General features: G+C 39.7%; 2 protein-coding genes and 1 long non-coding RNA gene across 4 annotated transcripts; 2 read left to right on the top strand and 1 right to left on the bottom strand.

Annotated features, from left to right (window-relative positions):
* Positions 1 to 6,280: 6,280 nt before the first annotated feature.
* On the bottom strand, positions 6,281 to 6,545 carry LOC141754429 (uncharacterized). The gene is made up of 2 exons (XR_012590643.1): positions 6,483 to 6,545; positions 6,281 to 6,409 (listed from the first exon to the last, which is right to left on the bottom strand). It is a non-coding gene; the product is annotated as an uncharacterized LOC141754429 (long non-coding RNA).
* A 9,309-nt stretch (positions 6,546 to 15,854) lies between these two features.
* Positions 15,855 to 18,006, top strand: LOC141754417 (proteasome subunit beta type-8-like). 2 transcript variants are annotated; one of them, XR_012590632.1, is made up of 3 exons: positions 15,911 to 15,927; positions 16,002 to 16,206; positions 17,753 to 18,005. XR_012590632.1 is itself a non-coding variant. In XM_074613474.1 (2 exons), exons 1-2 carry the CDS (start codon positions 15,948 to 15,950, stop codon positions 17,839 to 17,841), a joined length of 348 nt encoding a protein of 115 aa, XP_074469575.1. In that variant the 5' UTR covers positions 15,855 to 15,947; the 3' UTR covers positions 17,842 to 18,006. The 2 variants fall into 2 exon arrangements, 1 of the variants encoding a protein (XP_074469575.1); XM_074613474.1 differs by having other exon boundaries at positions 15,855 to 16,206; positions 17,753 to 18,006.
* A 2,633-nt stretch (positions 18,007 to 20,639) lies between these two features.
* LOC141754416 (proteasome subunit beta type-8-like) lies at positions 20,640 to 22,962 on the top strand. Its single transcript, XM_074613473.1, has 2 exons — positions 20,640 to 20,937; positions 22,444 to 22,962. Exons 1-2 carry the CDS (start codon positions 20,679 to 20,681, stop codon positions 22,530 to 22,532), a joined length of 348 nt encoding a protein of 115 aa, XP_074469574.1. The 5' UTR covers positions 20,640 to 20,678; the 3' UTR covers positions 22,533 to 22,962.
* The last annotated feature ends 364 nt before the right edge of the window (positions 22,963 to 23,326 follow it).

Raw genomic sequence — 23,326 nt, 5'->3', positions numbered from 1 at the left:
TTTACTATCAAAGGAAACACAGACTGTTAAGTCTAATGCAGTGAGGACACAAGTCCAAAAGAGACGCAGGACATTTGGCTGGAAGCTCCTGCTGGAATATATTCAGCAGATGCAGTGAGCTTCTTCTGAAAATGTCTTTCAATATTACTGTTTTATTGTTGAATCTGTCCGCGCACTATTAAATTACTCAGAGACTTTTCTTCTTTGGGATTTGGAATCGACAGCGAGCCTATTGAGCTATTAAGGTTCAGCAAAATTAGAGGATAAGGCGCCGGGCCAAAGACATACATACATAGGCTATGACGCACGTTTTAGTTGATTGAAGTGATGACATTTTGTATCCAGTGTATAGGCTACATCATTTTTTTTATACAATTAGAGAATGTAAGACACACTTTAGGTCTACAACAATGACGTTAAAAAATAACTGTTATTCATTTCCATATATATTTTGTTGTCAAAGCCACTGGAGAGGGGCTAAAGAGCCGCAGGTTGCTGACCGCTGACTTAACCCAACACAAGACGTGATTTTGAGCATCGCTGTTTATATTTACAGGAACATTTCTATCAGTGTTCTGAGAAGCTTCAAACATCCCACAACCCTTTAAGAAGCTCAGCTAACATTACAATATATTAATGTGTCAAAACAGATCAACAGATGTTATGAAACAACAACACACTCCGGATTAATTAAGAAAAACCTCAAATACATGGATTATTATTTGCTTTGGAAAAACAAGATCTTCAAAATGTATCAGTTTTTAAAGGGACTGTTTGTAACTTCTTACACGTATAAATCTTTGAGGGTCGGTGTCCCATGTGCGCTCGCGTGTGTCTACGCTGTTCAGACTCAGACTCCAACACAAACTACACAGAGTTGTATCTAGTGAAGCTCGTCTGTTAAACAGTGTTGGCCGCGGTCGGAGACCGTAGCTTTTGTCTCTTAAACTAGTTGTCTGGTAAAATAATGTAAATTAAAATGATCATTTCCCTGCAGACTATACAGATTAATGACCCAAACTGTGCTCTCCAGGGTCCTGGGCTGTACTATGTGGATAACAACGGGACGCGTCTGTCTGGCCGTATGTTCTCTACCGGCTGTGGCAACAGTTACGCCTACGGCGTGGTGGACAGCGGTTACCGGGAGGACATGACGGTGGAGGAGGCGTACGAACTGGGCCGTTGGGGCATCGCTCACGCTACGCACAGGGACGCCTACTCTGGAGGGTCAGTCAACAGTGAGTATACTCTGAGAATGCTCCTCGGATTTGTTTTTTGATTTAGCATTTAAGCATATCTTTTGTCTCTGTTTGGCCGCACCATCGGTATGGTTACAGTGGGTCAGTCCGTCCTCTTTGGTCCGGACTGACATCTTAACAACTATTGGATGGATCGCCATGAAATGTTGTACAGACATTCATGGTCCTCATCGGATGAATCCTCGAGCCCCACTGTGAGGTTCACATTTTGGTTTTCAGTTAAATATCTCAACAACTTTTAGGATGGACTACGATGACATTTGGTTCAGACATTCATGTACCGGTGATCCTCTGACTTTTCATCTGTCACCATCATCAAACCTTCAAGACTAATGACATTCCCATCATCCTCAACTGCTCTTTCACTAGCAAGGACCACACCACCAACAAGACAAGCTTAACGATTTATTAAAGAAAGACATGACTGATGTGTAAGACTTAAACTGCCTGTAGCTCATCCGCTTTGCCGAATGCGCTGTGGGGAAGCTTCGACAGGGAATCAGCCGTAGCACCCGGACACGATGAAGCATAGACTGAATGTTGTACAGTCATGAAATGTATAACGCTGGAGTATTAGGGCCACATTGAGGGAAAAAATAAATCTGAGATTTCGAGAATAAAGTCATAATATTACGAGAATAAAGTCAGAAGTTTAAGAGAATAAAGGCGTAGTATTATGAGACTAACGTCATAATATTATAAAGTCGTAGTTTTACGTGTTATTTTAGAGGGGAAATAGAGCAGCGTGAAAATGAGGAACGTGGAGCATCTTGTGAAGTTCTACTTTAGTTTAGGTTTCACAAATAACCAAATACTTCATCTTTTGGCACATCAGCAGCACATTATCATCAGGATCAGGACCTGGAAAAGATTGAGCAAGAAACTGTCCTCCAGCACGAACATGCTGGAGGAAACTGACTCTTTTGAGGAAGAGGAAATGACTTTTTTCTCTTAAAATTATGACTTTATTCTCATTAAATTACAGCTTTGTTTTTCGTAATATTATGACTTTATTCCCTCAATGTGGCCCTAATACTCCGTCGTACTGGGAGCACTTGAAAAGGGTAAATTGTCATTTTTGTCTTTATGTATTTATGTGTACATTTGTGTGAATATGTGTACTCATCTGTGTGTGTGTGTGTGTGTGTGTGTGTGTGTGTGTGTGTGTGTCTAGTGTACCACATGAAGGAGGACGGCTGGATAAAGGTGTGTAAGGATGACGTATCAGAGTTGATCCACCGCTACAGGAAGGGAATGTTCTGAGTTTGACCCCTGAACCCAGATCAACCTCAGCACTCGACCCAATAAAGCGCTTGTTTCCAAGATGATGCAACGTTTTTTCAATACATTTATTTTAAAGATATATTGAAATAGTTGATTTTAGAAATGAATGACCCCACTTTGTCTCCCAGCAGAGTGTGTGATCCATTTCTGATTTTGGATCAATGAAACATCAGAACATGAAATGCTAAAGAACCGTTTCTTTCCGGGACAGACGAACCTAAACTTTGCAGAATCAAACTGTTATTAGATGTTAACATCTTTGTCTGGTTATTGTTCTTTAATATGATGTAATGCAGGTAACTGTGTATGTTGATTCTTACATGGTTCCGTGTATTGTTTTGTGGTTTTGTTAAAATAATCTCAGCAACACAACACACAGCTCCAAATAAAGACGTTTGTTCAGCCCACTGCTCTGTCCTGTAATGATTAACCTGAACTGATGCATCATGTTGCTGTATGATATAAAGTGGACAGGATTCATGATGATGATGCAGCATGCTGTATGATATATGTAGTAAAATATGTTGACATGATGTGGGTGATGGTGTTAAATATAAATAATATTCCTTGTTTACTGTCAACCACATAGTTATTCTATATGATCGTGTCATCACATTTTCAACGTGAGGTAAATCTATGTATTTTTTTATATATCTTATTTTTCTATTTATGGGAGAAACATTCTCGATGCATCGTCTGATCGTTACAGACTTTGTTTTTATCATCGCTGGGCGTCTGGTGAAATGTGACCGCAAACATACAGGAAGTGCCAAACCTCATTTCCATGACTAAACCTGTTGGGGGAGATTTCTAAAGCTGTCGTATTTCTGATAACTGATGTTACAGTATCCTACTAACAAATCCATATTAATACTGAACTGTGTTATATCACTTCAGTATATTTAAGTATGGTTTATTATATAATTTATAGTTTACAGTATAATACAGGTAGGTAATGCAACACGAAAAAATATACATTTTGACAAAATAGCTCATCTGTTTCCGTGCAGAACTCAGACACACAAACAGGTTTTACCCGTGGAGGTATATAAGTATAAGTACTTCATCTGTTTGTGAACAGAGGGCTAGCAGTTAATGATATGACTTAAAAAAATATATATTAAAAACCAAAGGCTGCACAAAATGTTGTTGTCACAGCTATTTTAATGACATAAAGTATGTATTTGGGGTATTTCTTACTGTAGGTACAGTATAACCTACAGCACATTGCATCTAGTTAGAAAGATACTGGGGAGCCACAGTATTTCCTGACTGTTGTAATGTCATCAGTTGCCGGGCAGATTTCAGTGCAACAGGTTTTAACAGGGGAAAACCAGTGCAGCGTGCAGCCGGAAGAATAGCTGAGTGGAGTGGATCTGCCAAGTCTATCAATAAAAGAATATATACCGTATATATACAGTATACATACAAATAACATGTTAAGACCTTTCTTATTAGAGAAAGCAGAAAACCACACAAGAGAGAGAGAGAGAATGTAAAAGGTGGTCAAACTAAATCATCTCATTTGTTTTCTTGTCATGTGAAAAGTAAAATCCTCCTTCCTCTTCCTGCTCTTTAGTTTAACATCTACAGGTCAGAGACACGTTCATTTAGTCTCTGTGACTATATAGTGAATACTATTCAGATAGTTGTAGCTACAATCAGCCACTGGAATCACACAAAGACACACACATTTGGAATATTGGCCAATTTATTGAAAAGCAAAACAGTACAAAAGGAGTAAAACAGCAGAGCAACTTCATTCACGTTCATCTAGTTCACCCAGGGGTCAGCAACCTTTACTATCAAAGGAAACACAGACTGTTAAGTCTAATGCAGTGAGGACACAAGTCCAAAAGAGACGCAGGACATTTGGCTGGAAGCTCCTGCTGGAATATATTCAGCAGATGCAGTGAGCTTCTTCTGAAAATGTCTTTCAATATTACTGTTTTATTGTTGAATCTGTCCGAGCACTTTATAAAAGGTTACAGGATTTAGGTTTAATAAGAAAACTCTGATCTTTTGTTCTCACTTCTTCAGCTGAGTCAATTTTAATCAGGATTATTACAGTATTGATATATATATAATTATTACACAGACAAATCAATATGTGTCACAACTTTTATCCAGACAATGTTGTATTTATATTGTTTGTGATATAAACTCTAGTTGACAAAAACTCTTCCTGCTCACTGCTGATCAATACCTGAGTTTATCACTGCTGATCAATACCTGAGTTTATCACTGCTGATCAATACCTGAGTTTATCACTGCTGATCAATACCTGAGTTTATCACTGCTGATCAATACCTGAGTTTATCACTGAGTTTATCTTTACAGAGAAGTCAGCAGTGTGACAGCGCCCCCTGTGGACGGTTCATGTATCTGCCTTTGAACTCCTCATGAGAAACCACCTGATGATGTTACCTGACTTTCTGTTGGTGTCAAAACATCATGAAGATCCATCACTCTGATCACATGTACTCATCAAATTAATAACAATAATAATAATAACAATAATAATAATAATAATAATAACATTAATAATAATTATAATTATAATTATAATAATGATAATAAATAAATATTCATGTATGTATTCATCAAATTAATAATAATACATAATAATAATAATAATAATAATAATAATAATAATAATAATAATAATAATACAAAAATAACAATAAATAGATAAATAAATAGATACAAAAATAAATAAATAAATCAAATCCATCTAGAATGTCTTTAGTATTAATGAACAGCCTCACTGCTCCCTGAAACTTAAAAACACCTTTAACAAAACTGAATTGAGGTAAAAATCCTTTTATGTTGTGAAATTGTTCTGAATCAACCTCCAACAAACAATAAATAAACAGATAAATATGAACTGTTTTTCAGAAACACGTTATTCATGAATAAAACTCTAATCTGTACAAGTTGTAGTAAAAATGGTTGATGTTGCTCTCTATACAGTAATGGCCTCAATAATCCACCACACTCACTGATTGTAATGATAGAACATCTCAAAGTTAAACTGACTAATAAATAGGAGCCATGAATTCAAATAAACACTTTTTTACAACTCCAGATAAAACAATTATTCTCATCTTTATTATTTTATTCACACACAATGTCTGACTGGTGTCATTTTCACCACATAAAAGCAGCTTGTTGTCAATAAGAACAGCTGCACAGATTGGAGATCATCTCTACACCATTACAGAGTTTACAAGTGCTGTACATGACATGACAGCACACAGAGACACAGCAGCATCCCAGGGCGTAGTCCTAGTCTCTGGCACTAAACTAGTTTACTCTGGGTTAGCAGTGCAAACTGAGTTGAGCAGGAATATTTCAGGCAGGTTCACGCGTCCTCTACCTTTAGAAGAGTTCTGTAAGCTATGTCTGCTGTTAGCAGGCCATCGCTGAGAGCTGAGGTGAAGTGAGCTGCTTCTGCAGCTGCAGAGGTGGAGAGAAAGAGGGAGAACAAAAAACAAAAGAAAGTAAGTTTTCACACTTAGGATGTGAAACCTGAAGGACCCTGGTGACGTCACGGGGTCATGGGTTACAGTTGCCAATGGTTACTGTTAACATTGAGTCCATGGGCGGAGTTAAGGACTTCAGGACTTGAGTCCCAACAGCTGTAAAAAAAACAAAATGTAGCTACAATATTCATGTTATTGTAGCTACAGTCACAGATGTGTGAGCATATATATGGAATCACAAAAAGACAGAACTTTGGAATATTGGGGATTTTATTGAAAAGCAAAACAGTACAAAAGGAGTGAAACAGCAGAGCAACTTCATTCAACGTTCATCTACTTAACCCAACACAAGACGGGATTTTGAGCATCGCTGTTCAATTTCTTTACGTTTATAAAACTAAGAGAGAAATCGTCTCTTGTCCCAAAAATACTAGCAGGAAATATTTACAAGAACATTTCTATCAGTGTGCTGAGAAGCTTCAAACATCCCACCACCCTTTAGAAGATCAGCTAACATTACAATATATTAATGTGTCAAAACAGATCAACAGATGTTACAGTATCCTACTAACATATCCATATGTATACTGAACTGTGTTATATCACTTAATAGTACTTTAGTATATTTAAATATGGTTTATTATAGTTTAAAGTATAATACAGGTAGGTAATGCAACACGAACAAATATACATTTTGACAAAATAGCTCATCTGTTTCCGTGCAGAACTCAGACACACAGGTTTTACCCGTGGAGGTATATAAGTGTTAATGGAAAAAGGTAAATCATCTATGAGGATCTGTTTGTGAAGTTAACCTTTGGAGGTCACAGAGGGCTAGCAGTTAATGATATGACTTTAAAAATATATATATATATTAAAAACCAAAGGCTGCACAAAATGTTGTTGTCACAGCTATATTAATGACATAAAGTATGTATTTGGGGTATTTATTACTGTAGGTACAGTATAACCTACAGCACATTGCATCTAGATAGAAAGATACTGAGGAGCCACAGAATTTCCTGACTGTTGTAATGTCATCAGTTGCCGGGCAGATTTCAGTGCAACAGGTTTTAACAGGGGAAAACCAGTGCAGCGTGCAGCCGGAAGAATAGCTGAGTGGAGTGGATCTGCCAAGTCTATCAATAAAAGAATATATACCGTATATATACAGTATATACTGTATTTATATATATACATACAAATAACATGTTAAGACCTTTCTTATTAGAGAAAGCAGAAAACCACACGAGAGAGAGAGAGAATGTAAAAGGTGGTCAAACTAAATCATCTCATTTGTTTTCTTGTCATGTGAAAAGTAAAATCCTCCCTTCAGTTAAAAAGTTTCAGTTCTGCCTTCAGTTAATGTTAAAAAGCTCGGACCAAGCCAGAACTCTTTTTTTTTTTTTTTTTTTTCGCTTCTTGTGTTGCCTTTATTAAGTCCTTTCAATTTGGGAAACACTCGCTGCTTTGTTTTTTTTTCAACATATTTTTATTATTTTCAGAACAGAAGGCTCACAGCAATGTTATGTTCAACAGTTATTCTATACAGTCAGACCCCCCACCCCCCCCCAAAACCAATAAATAAAAATAAATGAATTATAAAAATGGGTGAAAAGGGACATTTTACATAAAATAACAGTGGTTAAACTGACCGTAAAATAAATATATATATATATATACATATATACACATACATACCTACATATACATACACATAAAGCGCTTTGAGTGGTCGGAAGACTAGAAAAGCGCTATATAAGTCCAAGTCCATTTACCATTTACATACACATATACCTACATACCCATACATAAAAATAAATACATAAAAAAAAAGAAAGAAAAAAAGAAGACAATAAGAATGGCAGATAGTATCTCATAGAGTAAAGTATATTGTCCTCAGACTCTCATGAATGGTAAACGGTGATCCTAGAAATATATTTTATGTTTTACGTGGCACTAGGCATAATTTGCTTCCACCCTGAAGGGTATTGGCCCTTCAACAGAGTGTGTTTGAGCTCTGATGGTATATAGTCCAGGACAGGGTTCCAGATCTTAATAAATGAGCCCTCAACACCCCTAAGGACTGCACTCATCCTTTCATGTGGCAGTACGTTGAAGATCTCCCTGTACCAGAAAGTCACTGTGGGTGGAGTGTCTTTCACCCATTTTAGCAGGATGCATTTACGAGCAAGGAGCAGAAGTTTGTCCAGCAATTTGTACTGATTTCTCGAGAGAGAAACTACTTTAGAGGGCAAACCCAGTAAAAATAACCCTGGATCCTTTCTTATTGTAGTCTTAAAGATCCCGCTCAGTTCTCGGGCTACGTGATTCCAGTATCTAGCAATCCGATTGCACCCCCAAAAGTAATGGTAATGGGACCCAAGGTCTGTGTTACACTTACCGCAAATGGGAGAGATGGTTCGAGATATTTTGTGGAGGGTAACAGGGACTATATGGAGCCTATGTAATATTTTATATTGAATCTCCGCAAGCCTGTTGCAAGTGAAGGTTGATTGCACCAGGTGCACTGCTTCCCGCCAGTCTTCCTCATTGTAGTCATTACCCAGGTCACCCTCCCATTTGCGTGATAATTTGGTCGTGTCATATTTATCCTGAGAGTAAAGTACAGAATAGAAACGGGATATTCCGTGCTTAAAACCCTTCTGCTCACGGATAAACTTTTCTGCCTCACTATAGATGGAAATGTCCTCTGTAGGCTTTACAAGTGTATTAACAAAATGCCTTAATTGTAAATATGCAAAAAAGTGATCTTTAGGGAGATTAAATTTGTCTTGAAGCTGCTGAAAGGACATCAAGGTATTAACCTCAAACATGTCCCCTATCACATGAATCCCTTTGTCACGCCATGAGTGGAATAAAGAAAGCCTCAAGCCTGGTAAAAATTCCTGATTATTACAGATGGGAGACAGCATGGATTTGACACCTCGTCTATCCATGTAATCGGAGATCTCCCGCCACACTTTAATAGAGTTGATAATTAAAGGGTTATTCTTAATGTTCATTTTAATTTTTTCCAGTCCACATGTCACCAAACTCCACAGGGACTCAGGGGAGCACGCCCAAGAGTCTACACAAGTTTCGAGCCTAAGATATGAGTGTAACCAAGTCCAAAGAGTACGAATGTGACAGGCCCAGTTGTAAAAGAGCATGTTGGGTACCGCTAAACCACCTTTTTCTTTGGGCAACTGCAGAGAACTAAACTTTTGTCTCGGCCTTTTACCGTGCCAAATACATTTTGAAAAGGATCTCTCCAAGTCTTTGTTAACTTTTTTGGAGATGCGCAGTGGCAACATTTGTAGAGGGTATAGAAGTCGAGGGAGTACGTTCATCTTTATCAGGCTAACACGACCAATAAGTGAAAGCGGAAGATCATGCCACCGAATCAGATCTTGTTTCACTGTATTAAGTACAGGGGCAAAGTTAAATTTCCATAAGTCGTGGTTATCTGGCGATATTTTTAGACCTAGGTACGTGAAACCAGCAGTGGACCACTTGAAAGGGAAATTTACTAACATGCTGGTATCACTGAAGCTGCCCAGGGGCATAGCCTCGGATTTGCTAAAGTTTATCTTGTAGCCTGAGATATAGCTAAATTCGTTTATTATTGCTAGGATGGTGGGAACAGAAGTTTCAGGAGAGGTAAGGAATAAAAGGATGTCGTCAGCATATAACGCAATTTTGTGAGTGGTACCCTCGACAGCTATACCCGTCACATCTCCATGGCATCTAATGGCTTCTGCCAACGGCTCGAGAGCGATGGCGAAGAGCAGAGGGCTTAGAGGGCAGCCCTGGCGTGTGGACCTTTCCAAAGGGAAGGAGCCCGAGCGCAGACCATTAGTTATAATACAGGCCGTGGGGGAGTGGTAAATAGTTTGGATCCACTTAAGGAAATCCCCCCCCAAACCAAACCTCTCAAGGACGTCATATAGATAGTGCCACTCAACTCTATCGAACGCCTTTTCGGCATCTAAAGAAATGGCGAGGGCCTTCTTTTTAAAATGGTTAGTAAATTGGATAATATTCAACAGCCGTCTAATGTTTGTATGTGAGTAGCGCCCGTGAACAAAACCCGTCTGGTCAGGATTAATAATACAGGGCAGAAGCAATTCTAACCTCCTAGCAAGTAGTTTGGTAAGCAACTTATTTTCTACCGGGATAAGGCTAATAGGCCTATAGGAGCCACATAGGTCGGGGGGTTTGCCCTTCTTCAGAATAAGGGAGATATTAGCTAGATTAAGAGTTGAGGGGAGGCAGCCATTTTCAAAAGAATCTCTATACATGTCTGTAAGAGGGCTTACTATGATATTCCCTAGTTTTTTATAAAATTCTGGGCAGTACCCATCAGGCCCTGCCGCCTTCCCTCCTTTAAGTACCCGAATAGTTTCCAGAACCTCCTCCTCTGTGATTGGTTTGCATAAGCCTTCCTTTTGGTCATCTGAGAGAGTTGGTAATTTTATTTTGTCAAGGAATCTTCCCCTTGTCTCCTCAGAGGTGAGACCATCTGATGAATATAATTTCTGATAAAAGACCTTCATAATTTTATTTATTTCAGTAGATTTGTGACATCTAACTCCATTGGTGTCTTGGAGCGCCGATATTGAGGTTGAACCGCTCCCCCCCTTGGCCAGACGGGCCAGCAGGCGACCTGGTTTATTACCTGATTCATAGAGCCTATGTTTTGCAAAAAATATTGAAGACTCTGCATTCTTTGTTAACAGTTGATTTAAAGCAGAACGCGTAGCATCCAACTGTTCCCCAATGGACCTGAATGGAGAACTTTTAAATTCTCCCTCCAACTCCTTAATTTTCTTCTCCAACTCTAACTGGGTTTTGAGAGCCTTTTTCTTTTGTGCTGATGTGTAGGATATGATAGCCCCACGAAGGTAAGCCTTAGCCGCCTCCCACAAAGTAGTAGAACTCACTTCAGGTGATTTATTCTCAGCAAGGAATTGTTTAAGTTCTTTACTAAGAAAATCAACAAAGGGTGGGCTGCTTAATAAGGAAGGGCTCAGGCGCCAGTGTCTACAAGAGGGGTCTTTATACGGGGGACCAATGGTTACGCTGATAGGGGCGTGGTCAGATATAGTCTGACTTCCTATAATACAGTCTTTAATTCTATCTAAGAGTGTCCTGGAAGAAAGGAAAAAATCAATTCTAGAGAAGGACTGGTGAGGCTTAGAGAAGAAGGTATAGTCCCGGCCTGTTGGGTTAAGAACTCTCCATGCATCATTCAAGTCCAAGTCAGTACAAAATTCAGTCAGTTTAAGACTTTTGCGAGAAGGAATAGGCCTAGGAGGAGATTGATCGACAGTAGAGTCAGGGGTACAATTAAAGTCACCACCTATCAAAGTAAAGGAGGTAGAAAAGTCAGACATGTCTGCCAGAAGTTTGGGAAAAAAGGTAGATTCATATATATTGGGGGCGTAAATGCAACCCAGTAAAATGTGCTCTCCATAGATGTATCCGGAAATAAGCACATAACGCCCTTCTTTATCGGTTACTGTTCTATCCAATGTAAAAGGAAGGCTGCGATGTAAGAGAATAGCCACACCTCGACTGTTGGATTTAAAGGAGGAATAAAAAACTTGCCCAACCCAATTTCTACGTAATTTAATATGTTCCAGATCGGACAGGTGGGTTTCCTGTAAGAAGGCGATGTGGCACTTCTCCTTTTTTAGTAAAGTAAGAATCTTTTGGCGCTTGACGACATGGTTTAAACCTTTAACATTTAGCGAGGTAATTTTGAGATCACTCATAAGTACAACCACTAACAAGGTAAATGGGTGGAAGCATATTTGCAAATGGGTTTACAAAACCCAAACTAAGATGAGAGGTCTGATAAGATCTAGTCTTACATGAGAGAGAGGACATCTTATTACATGAGAAAACTGAAAACAATGGAACAGGATAACAAAAAATAAAACACAAAACATTACCCTCAAAAACAAAGCCTGACAGCTGGAGCCTATCGAACACTTTCCCAAAGAAAACACAACACAAATCACAAATGGTGAACACATTTGTGTGCGTGAAGCTGAGAAGTAACATTCCACCAAACCAGGAGAGAAATCTAGATCCCATAACTTACCCCTAAAGATCCAGATCAGCTTCTGTCACCCTCCCGCCACCTACCACCTTGAAAAGTACAGTTGTCCAACAGTATAGGGCTATACTAATTATTACTCATTCCAGTGTTACACAAAAAAAAAAAAATCATTAGAGGCAACAACTTATTAGTGTGGCGATAAAAAGAAAAGATAAAGATAAAAGGTGGTGGGCGACTCAGCATTTTAAAGCTCTTAATTATGCAACTCAAAAAGAACAGGCAGTTGTCAAAAGGAGAGATTATGTATGGCAGAAACACCACATGAACTGAAGAAGACGTTATCAAGGGCCAAGATCTTAATAAACTGAGGTCAGCCTTGACTTCATCCAGTCCATTAAATTATTCACACACAAAAGAAATGCAATGACCGTTTTAAAACAAAGTATTGACCCCGTTATTTTCTCAAAACAGAATATAAATAACACGTGAGAGCTGGGTGTATTATAAAGAGTGTCTGTATCTGCCAGAGCGCGCGCTCGGCTGTAGCCTACGGGACTATTTACGTGCGTAATTGTGTGCATGTGCGTAATGCAGGGTTCTACAACCAGCTAATGTGAATGTGTGTGTGCGCTCATGGATGTATAGGAAACGTGTATAATGTTCGGGTGTATGAAGTTTAGAATATGTACCAGAGACCGCTGAGTCGCCCTAAACTAGTTCAACATATGCCTTCATGTCCCCATCCCACAGAGAGCAGGGAAAGAGACGGAGTGGTACCTGACCAAGTTTTTCATTTGTCCCAGACCTTCACAAACTCCCAAGCCTTGCGTGGACACTTGGACGTGTAGTCCTGGTTGTTGTACGAAAAGCACAGGCTGGCTGGAAAGCGCATCTGGAAGCGTATCCCTCGCATGATGAGACGCTGGCAGACATCATTGAACTCCCGTCGGGTCTGCCTCACCTGGACCGAGAGGACCTGGTGAATGTAGATTTGGTTCCCGTTGTACAGAAGCTTCTCTTTTTCCTTGACTGCAGCCATGACCCTCTGTTTGTCGCAGACATTGTGCAGCTTGATGATCACCGGTCTTGTATGCTTTTCCTTCTGAGGGCCGAGGGATCTGTGCGCTCTGTCGATTTGAATCGTCCCTCGTTTGGTTTGCAAACCCAGTAGTTTGGGGAGCCATGAAGTTGGTTGTTGTCCCTCCGTGCCTTCCTTCAGACCGATAATCCTGATGTTCTCCCTGCGGCTGCGGGTTTCGCTGTCCTCGGCTCGTTGTGAGAGAGTATCCACTTCCTTTTCTAGAGCCGTGATCTTGTTAGACAATGAAGTCAGAAGTCTTCAGCATCTGAGATACGTGACTCAGCCTCCGTTAAGCGCTTGGTGTTGCCTTCGATGCGGTTGTTAAATCCTTCCAGAGTCAGATGCAGTTCGGTAAACTTCTGATCCATTAAGGCGCTGGTTCTCTGTGTGACGTCCTGCGCGAGGAGAGTAGCCACGCCCTCCTCCTCGCAGGTGGCGGCGCCATGCTGGCTAACGTTAGCTGTAGCGTCCATGCTAGTGGTCTGGAGTTTCTTCAGCTCTGAGCGAGTTCTAGCCCCGGCATCACGTTGGACTTGGTTTGGATCAGAAGCGGACATGTTCATACATAGATAGCCACCTTTAGAAAGTCCAGCCTGGGTCAAAAAGTAACTTTAAATTGTAAATTGTATCTGGTGGTGACGGGAGGTCGGCGAAAAACGACTCCTCACGATGACCGCATCACGTGACCCCCTAAGCCAGACCTCTTGGTGTAGTCATGGACTCTGACCTGAGTTTTAACAGCCACATTAAGACAATTACAAAGACAGCCTTCTATCACCTGAAGAATAGAGCAAGAATTAGAGGACTGATGTCTCAGCAGGATTTAGAAAAACTAGTCCATGCATTTATCTTCAGTCGACTTGACGACTGTAACGGCGTCTTTACTGGTCTTCCTAAAATATCCATCAGACAGCTGCAGCTGATTCAGAACGCTGCTGCTAGAGTCCTCACTAAGACCAAGACAGTGGATCACATCAGTCCAGTTCTGAGGTCTCTACACCGGCTCCCTGTCTCTCAGAGAACTGATTTCAAAACACTGCTGCTGGTTTACAAAGCACTAAATGGTTTAGGGCCAAAATACATGTCTGATCTTCTGCTGTGTTCTGAACCATCCAGACCTCTCAGGTCATCTGGATCAGGTCTGCTTAGTGTCCCCAGAGTCACAACTAAACATGCAGAAGCAGCGTTCAGTTTTTATGCACCAAATATCTGGAACAAGCTCCCAGAAACCTGCAGGACCTTCAACTCTGAGTTCTTTTAAATCACAGCTTCAAACTCTCCTGTTTGCTGCTGCCTTTTATTAAACCAGATAATGATCTTATACTGCACTAGAGCTTTTACTCTTGTGTGTTATTCTCTATTTTAGCTTTTATCTTTAGCTTGTTTTTATTTTCTAATCTTTAACGTGTTTATGACTGTTTTAATTATGTCTTAATGTTCTTTTGCACTTTGTCACAATGTTCTTGAATGTTTGTGTAAAGCACTTTGAATTGCTCTGTTGCTGAAATGTGCTCTACAGATAAAGCTGCCTTGTCTTCAGTTATCTGTGAAGAATCCCAGGTTTGCCCAAATAATTAGTCTCTTCCTGCTCTTTAGTTTAACATCTACAGGTCAGAGACACGTTCATTTAGTCTCTGTGACTATATAGTGAATACTCAGGCAATATTCAGACGGTTGTAGTCAGCCACTGGAATCACACAAAGACACACGCATTTGTAATATTGGCCAATTTATTGAAAAGCAAAACAGTACAAAAGGAGTAAAACAGCAGAGCAACTTGATTCACGTTCATCTAGTTCACCCAGGGGTCAGCAACCTTTACTATCAAAGGAAACACAGACTGTTAAGTCTAATGCAGTGAGGACACAAGTCCAAAAGAGACGCAGGACATTTGGCTGGAAGCTCCTGCTGGAATATATTCAGCAGATGCAGTGAGCTTCTTCTGAAAATGTCTTTCAATATTACTGTTTTATTGTTGAATCTGTCCGCGCACTATTAAATTACTCAGAGACTTTTCTTCTTTGGGATTTGGAATCGACAGCGAGCCTATTGAGCTATTAAGATTCAGCAAAATTAGAGGATAAGGTGCCGGGCTGAAGACATACATACATAGACTATGACGCACGTTTTAGTTGATTGAAGTGATGACAATTTTTTTTTACAATTGGAGAATGTAAGACACATTTTAGGTCTACAACAATGATGTTAAAAAATAACTGTTATTAATTTCCATATATATTTTGTTGTCAAAGCCACTGGAGAGGGGCTAAAGAGCTGCAGGTTGCTGACCGCTGACTTAACCCAACACAAGACGTGATTTTGAGCATCGCTGTTTATATTTACAAGAACATTTCTATCAGTGTGCTGAGAAGCTTCAAACATCCCACAACCCTTTTAGAAGCTCAGCTAACATTACAATATATTAATGTGTCAAAACAGATCAACAGATATTATGAAACAACAACACACTCCTGATTAATTAAGAAAAACCTCAAATACATGGATTATTATTTGCTTTGGAAAAACAAGATCTTCAAAATGTATCAGTTTTTAAAGGGACTGTTTGTAACTTCTTACACGTATAAATCTTTGCGGGTCGGTGTCCCATGCGCGCTCGCGTGTGTCTACGCTGTTCAGACTCAGACTCCAACACAAACTACACGGAGTTGTATCTAGTGAAGCCCGTCTGTTAAACAGTGTTGGCCGCGGTCGGAGACCGTAGCTTTGGTCTCTTAATCTAGTTGTCTGGTAAAATAATGTAAATTAAAATGATCATTTCCCTGCAGACTATACTGATTAATGACCCAAACTGTGCTCTCCAGGGTCCTGGGCTGTACTATGTGGATGACAACGGGACGCGTCTGTCTGGCTGTATGTTCTCTACCGGCTGTGGCAACAGTTACGCCTACGGCGTGGTGGACAGCGGTTACCGGGAGGACATGACGGTGGAGGAGGCGTACGAACTGGGCCGTCGGGGCATCGCTCACGCCACGCACAGGGACGCCTACTCTGGAGGGTCGGTCAACAGTGAGTATACTCTGAGAATGCTCCTCGGCTTTGTTTTTTTGATTTAGCATTTAAGCATATCTTTTATCTCTGTTTGGCCGCACCATCGGTATGGTTACAGTGGGTCAGTCCGTCCTCTTTGGTCCGGACTGACATCTTAACAACTATTGGATGGATTGCCATGAAATGTTGTACAGACATTCATGGTCCCCATCGGATGAATCCTCGAGCTCCACTGTGAGGTTCACATTTTGGTTTTCAGTTAAATATCTCAACAACTTTTAGGATGGACTACGATGACATTTGGTTCAGACATTCATGTACCGGTGATCCTCTGACTTTTCATCTGTCACCATCATCAAACCTTCAAAGCTAATGACATTCCCATCATCCTCAACTGCTCTTTCACTAGCAAGGACCACACCACCAACAAGACGAGCTTAACGATTTATTAAAGAAAGACATGACTGATGTGTAAGACTTAAACTGCCTGTAGCTCATCCGCTTTACCGAATGCGTTGTGGGGAAGCTTCGACAGGGAATCAGCCGTAGCACCCGGACACGACGAATCATAGACTGAATGTTGTACAGTCATGAATGTATAACGCTGGAGTATTAGGGCCACATTGAGGGAAAAAAATAAATCTAATATTACGAGAATAAAGTCATACGTTTACGAGAAAAAAAGTTGTAAAATAATGAGAATAAAGACAGAAGTTTAAGAGAATAAAGGCGTAGTATTATGAGAATAAAGTCATAATATTATAAAGTAGTAGTTTTACGTGTTATTTTAGAGGGCAAATAGAGCAGCGTGTGTGAAAATGAGGAACGTGGAGCATCTTGTGAAGTTCTACTTTAGTTTAGGTTTCACAAATAACCAAATACTTCATCTTTTGGCACATCAGCAGCACATTATCATCAGGATCAGGACCTGGAAAAGAAACTGCATTTATTGCAAAGAAAGAACCGCACAGACCTGATGGAGGAAATATTTTTTTTCTCATAAAGTTATGACTTTATTCTCGTAATATTACGACTTTTTTTTCTTGAAATAGTATGACTTTACCTTCCATCCATCCCTCCTTCCGTACTTCCGCCCGTTCGCGTGTCACACTTTAGTTTCTGGAGCAGAAATCGGAAACTATTTAACTTTGGAACTTCAACTTTGGTCTGATGGTTGACAGTTTGGTCTAGTTGTGCCTTTTGCGGGTTAGAAGTCCAGGGTGCCCATTAGTTAATTAATTAATGCTCATTAATTCCATTAGTTCCAAAAGGGCAAAACCTTTGGCCCTACTTTAGTAGGGGTCAAGCAGTGTGCGGGGGTAAGTGAGTCATGCTCACTTTTGCCACTTTTCCCTCAATGTGGCCCTAATACTCCGTCGTACTGGGAGCACTTGAAAAGGGTAAATTGTCATTTTTGTCTTTGTGTGTTTATCTGTACATTTGTGTGAATATGTGTGAATATGTGTACTCATCTGTGTGTGTGTGTGTGTGTGTGTGTGTGTGTGTGTGTGTGTGTGTGTGTGTGTCTGTGTGTGTGTGTGTGTGTGTGTGTGTGTGTGTCTAGTGTACCACATGCAGGAGGACGGCTGGATAAAGGTGTGTAAGGATGACGTATCAGAGTTGATCCACCGCTACAGGAAGGGAATGTTCTGAGTTTGACCCCTGAACCCAGATCAACCTCAGCACTCGACCCAATAAAGCGCTTGTTTCCAAGATGATGCAACGTTTTTACAATACATTTATTTTAAAGATATATTGAAATAGTTGATTTTAGAAATGAATGACCCCACTTTGTCTCCCAGCAGAGTGTGTGGTCCATTTCTTATATTGGATCAATGAAATATCAGAACATGGAATGCTAAAGAACCGTTTCTTTCCGGGACAGACGAACCTAAACTTTGTAGAATCAAACTGTTATTAGATCGTTAACATCTTTATATGGTTATTGTTCTTTAAATATGATGTAATGCAGGTAACTGTGTATGTTGATTCTTACATTCTTACATGGTTCCGTGTATTGTTTTGTGGTTTTGTTAAAATAATCTCAGCAACACAACACACAGCTTCAAATAAAGACGTTTGTTCAGCCCACTGCTCTGTCCTGTAATGATTAACCTGAACTGATACGTCCTGTTTGATATAAAGTGGACAGGATTCATGATGATGATGCAGCATGTCACTGAAAAATCAGGAGAATTTGTAGTAAAAATATGTTGACATGATGTGGGTGATGGTGTTAAATATAAAATCCTTGTTTACTGTCAACCACATAGTTATTCAATATGATCGTGTCATCACATTTTCAATGTGAGGTAAATCTATGTGTTTTTTTATATATTTTATTTTTATATTTATGGGAGAAACATTCTCGATGCATCGTCTGATCGTTACAGACTTTGTTTTTATCATCGCTGGGCGTCTGGTGAAATGTGACTGCAAACATACAGGAAGTGCCAAACCTCATTTCCATGACTAAACCTGTTGGGGGAGATTTCTAAAGCTGTCGTATTTCTGATAACTGATGTTACAGTATCCTACTAACATATCCATATTAATACAGAACTGTGTTATATCACTTCAGTATATTTAAGTATGGTTTATTATATAATTTATAGTTTAAAGTATAATACAGGTCGGTAATGCAACACAAAAAATATAAATTTTGACAAAAATAGCTCATCTGTTTCCGTGCAGAACTCAGACACACAGGTTTTACCCGTGGAGGTATATAAGTGTTAATGAAAAAAGGTAAATCATCTATGAGGATCTGTTTGTGAAGTTAACCTTTGGAGGTCACAGAGGGCTAGCAGTTAATGATATGACTTTAGAAAAAAATATTAAAAACCAAAGGCTGCACAAAATGTTGTTATCACAGCTATATTAATGACATAAAGTATGTATTTGGGGTATTTATTACTGTAGGTACAGTATAACCTACAGCACATTGCATCTAGTTAGAAAGATACTGAGGAGCCACAGAATTTCCTGACTGTTGTAATGTCATCAGTTGCCGGGCAGATTTCAGTGCAACAGGTTTTAACAGGGGAAAACCAGTGCAGGGTGCAGCCGGAAGAATAGCTGAGTGGAGTGGATCTGCCAAGTCTATCAATAAAAGAATATATACCGTATATATACAGTATATACTGTATTTATATATACATACAAATAACATGTTAAGACCTTTCTTATTAGAGAAAGCAGAAAACCACACAAGAGAGAGAGAGAATGTAAAAGGTGGTCAAACTAAATCATCTCATTTGTTTTCTTGTCATGTGAAAAGTAAAATCCTCCTTCCTCTTCCTGCTCTTTAGTTTAACATCTACAGGTCAGAGACACGTTCATTTAGTCTCTGTGACTATATAGTGAATACTATTCAGATAGGTGTAGCTACAATCAGCCACTGGAATCACACAAAGACACACGCATTTGTAATATTGGCCAATTTATTGAAAAGCAAAACAGTACAAAAGGAGTAAAACAGCAGAGCAACTTCATTCATGTTCATCTAGTTCACCCAGGGGTCAGCAACCTTTACTATCAAAGGAAACACAGACTGTTAAGTCTAATGCAGTGAGGACACAAGTCCAAAAGAGACGCAGGACATTTGGCTGGAAGCTCCTGCTGGAATATATTCAGCAGATGCAGTGAGCTTCTTCTGAAAATGTCTTTCAATATTACTGTTTTATTGTTGAATCTGTCCGCGCACTATTAAATTACTCAGAGACTTTTCTTCTTTGGGATTTGGAATCGACAGCGAGCCTATTGAGCTATTAAGGTTCAGCAAAATTAGAGGATAAGGCGCCGGGCCGAAGACACACATACATAGGCTATGACGCACGTTTTAGTTGATCGAAGTGATGACAATTTGTATTCAGTGTATAGGCTACTTTTTTTACAATAAGAGAATGTAAGACACACTTTAGGTCTAAAACAATGACGTTAAAAAATAACTGTTATTAATTTCCATATATATATTTTTGTTGTCAAAGCCTCTGGAGAGGGGCTAAAGAGCCGCAGGTTGCTGACCGCTAGACGTGATTTTGAGCATCGCTGTTTATACTTACAAGAACATTTCTATCAGTGTGCTGAGAAGCTTCAAACATCCCACAACCCTTTTAGAAGCTCAGCTAAACATTACAATATATTAATGTGTCAAAACAGATCAACAGATATTATGAAACAACAACACACTCCTGATTAATTAAGAAAAACCTCAAATACATGGATTATTATTTGCTTTGGAAAAACAAGATCTGAAAAATTTATCAGTTTTTAAAGGGAATGTTTGTAACTTCTTACACGTATAAATCATTGCCGGTCGGTGTCCCATGTGCGCTCGCGTGTGTCTACGCTGTTCAGACTCAGACTCCAACACAAACTACACGGAGTTGTATCTAGTGAAGCCCGTCTGTTAAACAGTGTTGGCCGCGGTCGGAGACCGTAGCTTTGGTCTCTTAATCTAGTTGTCTGGTAAAATAATGTAAATTAAAATGATCATTTCCCTGCAGACTATACAGATTAATGACCCAAACTGTGCTCTCCAGGGCCCTGGGCTGTACTATGTGGATGACAACGGGACGCGTCTGTCTGGCCGTATGTTCTCTACCGGCTGTGGCAACAGTTACGCCTACGGCGTGGTGGACAGCGGTTACCGGGAGGACATGACGGTGGAGGAGGCGTACGAACTGGGCCGTCGGGGCATCGCTCACGCCACGCACAGGGACGCCTACTCTGGAGGGTCGGTCAACAGTGAGTATACTCTGAGAATGCTCCTCGGCTTTGTTTTTTTGATTTAGCATTTAAGCATATCTTTTATCTCTGTTTGGCCGCACCATCGGTATGGTTACAGAGGGTCAGTCCGTCCTCTTTGGTCCGGACTGACATCTTAACAACTATTGGATGGATCGCCATGAAATGTTGTACAGACATTCATGGTCCCCATCGGATGAATCCTCGAGCTCCACTGTGAGGTTCACATTTTGGTTTTCAGTTAAATATCTCAACAACTTTTAGGATGGACTACGATGACATTTGGTTCAGACATTCATGTACCGGTGATCCTCTGACTTTTCATCTGTCACCATCATCAAACCTTCAAAGCTAATGACATTCCCATCATCCTCAACTGCTCTTTCACTAGCAAGGACCACACCACCAACAAGACGAGCTTAACGATTTATTAAAGAAAGACATGACTGATGTGTAAGACTTAAACTGCCTGTAGCTCATCCGCTTTACCGAATGCGTTGTGGGGAAGCTTCGACAGGGAATCAGCCGTAGCACCCGGACACGACGAATCATAGACTGAATGTTGTACAGTCATGAATGTATAAAGCTGGAGTATTAGGGCCACATTGAGGGAAAAAAATAAATCTAATATTACGAGAATAAAGTCATACGTTTACGAGAAAAAAAGTTGTAAAATAATGAGAATAAAGACAGAAGTTTAAGAGAATAAAGGCGTAGTATTATGAGAATAAAGTCATAATATTATAAAGTAGTAGTTTTACGTGTTATTTTAGAGGGCAAATAGAGCAGCGTGTGTGAAAATGAGGAACGTGGAGCATCTTGTGAAGTTCTACTTTAGTTTAGGTTTCACAAATAACCAAATACTTCATCTTTTGGCACATCAGCAGCACATTATCATCAGGATCAGGACCTGGAAAAGATTCTGCGTTTATTGCAAAGAAAGAACAGCACGGACCTGATGGAGGAAATATTTTTTTTCTCATAAAGTTATGACTTTATTCTCGTAATATTACGACTTTTTTTTCTTGAAATAGTATGTCTTTACCTTCCATCCATCCCTCCTTCCGTACTTCCGCCCGTTCGCGTGTCACACTTTAGTTTCTGGAGCAGAAATCGGAAACTATTTAACTTTGGAACTTCAACTTTGGTCTGATGGTTGACAGTTTGGTCTAGTTGTGCCTTTTGCGGGTTAGAAGTCCAGGGTGCCCATTAGTTAATTAGTTAATGCTCATTAATTCCATTAGTTCCAAAAGGGCAAAACCTTTGGCCCTACTTTAGTAGGGGTCAAGCAGTGTGCGGGGGTAAGTGAGCCATGCTCACTTTTGCCACTTTTCCCTCAATGTGGCCCTAATACTCCGTCGTACTGTGAGCACTTGAAAAGGGTAAATTGTCATTTTTGTCTTTGTGTGTTTATGTGTACATTTGTGTGAATATGTGTGAATATGTGTACTCATCTGTGTGTGTGTGTGTGTGTGTGTGTGTGTGTGTGTGTGTGTGTGTGTCTAGTGTACCACATGCAGGAGGACGGCTGGATAAAGGTGTGTAAGGATGACGTATCAGAGTTGATCCACCGCTACAGGAAGGGAATGTTCTGAGTTTGACCCCTGAACCCAGATCAACCTCAGCACTCGACCCAATAAAGCGCTTGTTTCCAAGATGATGCAACGTTTTTACAATACATTTATTTTAAAGATATATTGAAATAGTTGATTTTAGAAATGAATGACCCCACTTTGTCTCCCAGCAGAGTGTGTGGTCCATTTCTTATATTGGATCAATGAAATATCAGAACATGGAATGCTAAAGAACCGTTTCTTTCCGGGACAGACGAACCTAAACTTTGTAGAATCAAACTGTTATTAGATCGTTAACATCTTTATATGGTTATTGTTCTTTAAATATGATGTAATGCAGGTAACTGTGTATGTTGATTCTTACATGGTTCCGTGTATTGTTTTGTGGTTTTGTTAAAATAATCTCAGCAACACAACACACAGCTCCAAATAAAGACGTTTGTTCAGCCCACTGCTCTGTCCTGTAATGATTAACCTGAACTGATACGTCCTGTTTGATATAAAGTGGACAGGATTCATGATGATGATGCAGCATGTCACTGAAAAATCAGGAGAATTTGTAGTAAAAATATGTTGACATGATGTGGGTGATGGTGTTAAATGTAAAATCCTTGTTTACTGTCAACCACATAGTTATTCAATATGATCGTGTCATCACATTTTCAATGTGAGGTAAATCTATGTGTTTTTTTATATATTTTATTTTTATATTTATGGGAGAAACATTCTCGATGCATCGTCTGATCGTTACAGACTTTGTTTTTATCATCGCTGGGCGTCTGGTGAAATGTGACTGCAAACATACAGGAAGTGCC

Source organism: Sebastes fasciatus, chromosome 17 (assembly GCF_043250625.1).
Source record: "Sebastes fasciatus isolate fSebFas1 chromosome 17, fSebFas1.pri, whole genome shotgun sequence".
NCBI lineage: Eukaryota > Metazoa > Chordata > Actinopteri > Perciformes > Sebastidae > Sebastes > Sebastes fasciatus.
The sequence above is the reverse complement of the archived record's forward strand: the minus strand, read 5'-3'. Positions and strand labels throughout refer to the sequence as shown.